The sequence below is a fragment of the Mustela erminea genome, chromosome 19 (assembly GCF_009829155.1).
Source record: "Mustela erminea isolate mMusErm1 chromosome 19, mMusErm1.Pri, whole genome shotgun sequence".
Classification (NCBI taxonomy): domain Eukaryota; kingdom Metazoa; phylum Chordata; class Mammalia; order Carnivora; family Mustelidae; genus Mustela; species Mustela erminea.
This window is the reverse complement of record NC_045632.1, coordinates 9,509,823-9,512,435: the sequence shown is the minus strand read 5'-3', so window position 1 is coordinate 9,512,435 and position 2,613 is coordinate 9,509,823. Positions and strand designations below refer to the sequence as shown.

The 2,613-nt window shown below is 39.1% G+C and overlaps 1 protein-coding gene across 1 annotated transcript; it reads left to right on the top strand.

Annotated features, from left to right (window-relative positions):
- Positions 1-972: 972 nt before the first annotated feature.
- LOC116579158 (zinc finger protein 93-like) lies at positions 973-1,992 on the top strand. The gene is given in 3 exon segments (XM_032324152.1): positions 973-1,223; positions 1,225-1,504; positions 1,506-1,992. Coding segments are annotated over 3 exon segments (681 nt in total). The 5' UTR covers positions 973-996; the 3' UTR covers positions 1,680-1,992.
- The last annotated feature ends 621 nt before the right edge of the window (positions 1,993-2,613 follow it).

Here is a 2,613-nt window from a genome sequence, read left to right as displayed (position 1 = left end):
TTCCCAGCCATCTTTCTGACACTCTCTGATTGGCTGGAAACTTGTATGTTACAAGTCATCAGTATATTCATCTGAAAGTAGTAAGTGCAATAAGTTTCCTTTTCTCTTATTTGATATCTTTCAGTCATATCTTCACATGACACCCAGAACTTTCTGCAAAAGCTGAGCATAGAAGCTTCTTTCCAAAAAGTGACAATGAGTAGATACAAAAATAGTGCTCTTGAAAATGTATACTTAATGACAGACCGGGACGGTGATAGGGAGAGGGAAGGGCATCAAAGATACCATGAAGGACATAGCCCATCTGAGGCAACAGCGTCTAATAAGACTTAAAATGACCCGAATAGTGAAGGATATAAAACATCATGGAAAACCTCCCTTTTTAAGTCAGCTGCTTCCACAAAGCAGTGTGTTTCTGTCAGCAGAAGCTCCATTCAAGTATTCCAACATAGCTCTTTGTGGAAAGACAATTTGGACAATCTGGAAAGTTATCTAGTCCATGCTGAAAACAATGATTGGAACCATTTTCATAATGGGATTGGATTGACTTTTCCATCAGATACTTCTGAAAATCAGAGACTGAATAATGAAGAACAAAGTGCTAAGCAGGATCGATATGAGAGGGGTGTCACTGAGGAGTCAACCCTCCAGAATGACCAGAGCCCTTCCAATTGAGACAGCATTACTCAGTGCCCTGAATCTGAGAAAACACTTAACCAGGGCTGAAGTGTTCAGAGACGTGTGAGGACTCAGTTTTCAGAGAACCAGTATGAATGTTTTAAATGTGGGCAAGTCTTTCATCAGAGGTCTAACCTTATTACACGTGAGAGTATCCATTTGGGAGAAAATCCTGATGAATCCAGTCAGTGTGAGAATGGTCCTCAGCAGTCCTCCAATATTGGTGATGATCAGATAATTCATGAGGCTGAAAACCCATTCAGATATGCTAAACATGGTCCCACATTTAGTCAGTCATCAAGACTAAGTAGAAAGAAGATGATCCCTAGTGGCGAGAAAACACCCATTTTTAAGGGATGTGGTAAAGTCTTTGACTGGCACTCAACCCGATCTCAGCATCAGCAAATGAATACTGAAGTGAAATCATACAAATGTGAAGAATGTGGTAAAACCTTTAAGTACTGCTCATCCCTAAGGAAACATAGGCAAATCCATACGAAACTCTACAAATGTGAAGAGTGTGGCAATGTTTTTAAAATTCACTCAACATCACAGAATTCATACTGGAGAAAAACCTTACAAATGTAAGGAATGTGGTAGGTCTTTTAACCAGCAGGCATACCTTACTCGACATCACAGAATTCATACTGGAGAGAAGCCTTACATATGTCAAGAATGTGGCAAGGCCTTTAAGTGTCACTCAACCCTTCGTAATCATCTCAGAACTCATACTGGAGAGAGACCTTACAAATGTCAAGAATGTGGCAAGGCCTTTCACCAGAGCTCATCGCTTACTGTACATCACAGAAATCATACTGGAGAAAGAACCTTACAAATGTAAGGAATGTGGCAAGGCCTTTTCATTGCATTCAAACCTTCTTAAGCATCACAGAACTCATACTGGAGAGAAACCTTACAAATGCAAAGAATGTGGCAAGGCCTTTAACCAGCGCTCACACCTTAGCAAACATCATAGAAGTCATACTGGCAAGAAACTTTAAAAATGTAAAGACTAGGAGTAAGGACTGTAAAACCCTTACATCACAGACCTTGCATCCGATATAACTGGAGAATATCTATACACATCTAAAGAAGTCCATCCTCTCTCTCCCTAAAACTCACAACATCGTAGTTCTATGGGAGCAACATGGTAAAATGTGATGAATGTGGTGAGACCTTTAACTGGAATTCAGTCTATACTCAGTGTCCCAAAATGCACACTTGGTTCAAACCCTAGAAACATGATTGTGGAAAGACCCTCATTTTAATATACACGTTTACAAACACAGAAAGTCCTAAAGAAGGTAAATTGAATCATACAAATAATTAGAAAACTCTCTGATTGAACATCTAATGTCAATAAATGTCACAGATACCACGTAAAAGGAGTGTATCAGTCCCTCTATTCAGACAGTACTCATTAGTCCAAGGAAAAAGATCAAGTTACACTTGGAAAATGCATATGCTGTTACGTTGGAAATATTCAGTGGGGGAGTTTTTACAAGGGTACAATTAGTTTCAATGTGTTTTTTGTTATATTGAGCCTTTTTGAGGTTTCTGACCAACAAATATTAATGTACTTTATTCTCAAATCACTTCTGGAGATTGACTTACTTGTATTGGGTGCATGAATCTGTGAGCCTGATTTTTGCTCCATCAATGGCATTCGATGCCCTGCTGCACTCGGGGGGACTCACACATCCCAGATTTTCTTTGGAAGATGAGAACTGTGTAATACAAAACATGAACGAAAAAAATCTAAATGGAGACACTGCTTAGGGTTATAGCATTGATGTAAGTTGCCATGAAATAGGTGTTCAGAACAATATTTTTCTCCACTTACTAAACCTAAGAACTTCCTGAATATTAGACATACAAGGTTTTCCTGATTGCTCTTTAAGGAAAAAAAGGTGGCGCACCAGCTAACTACTGATG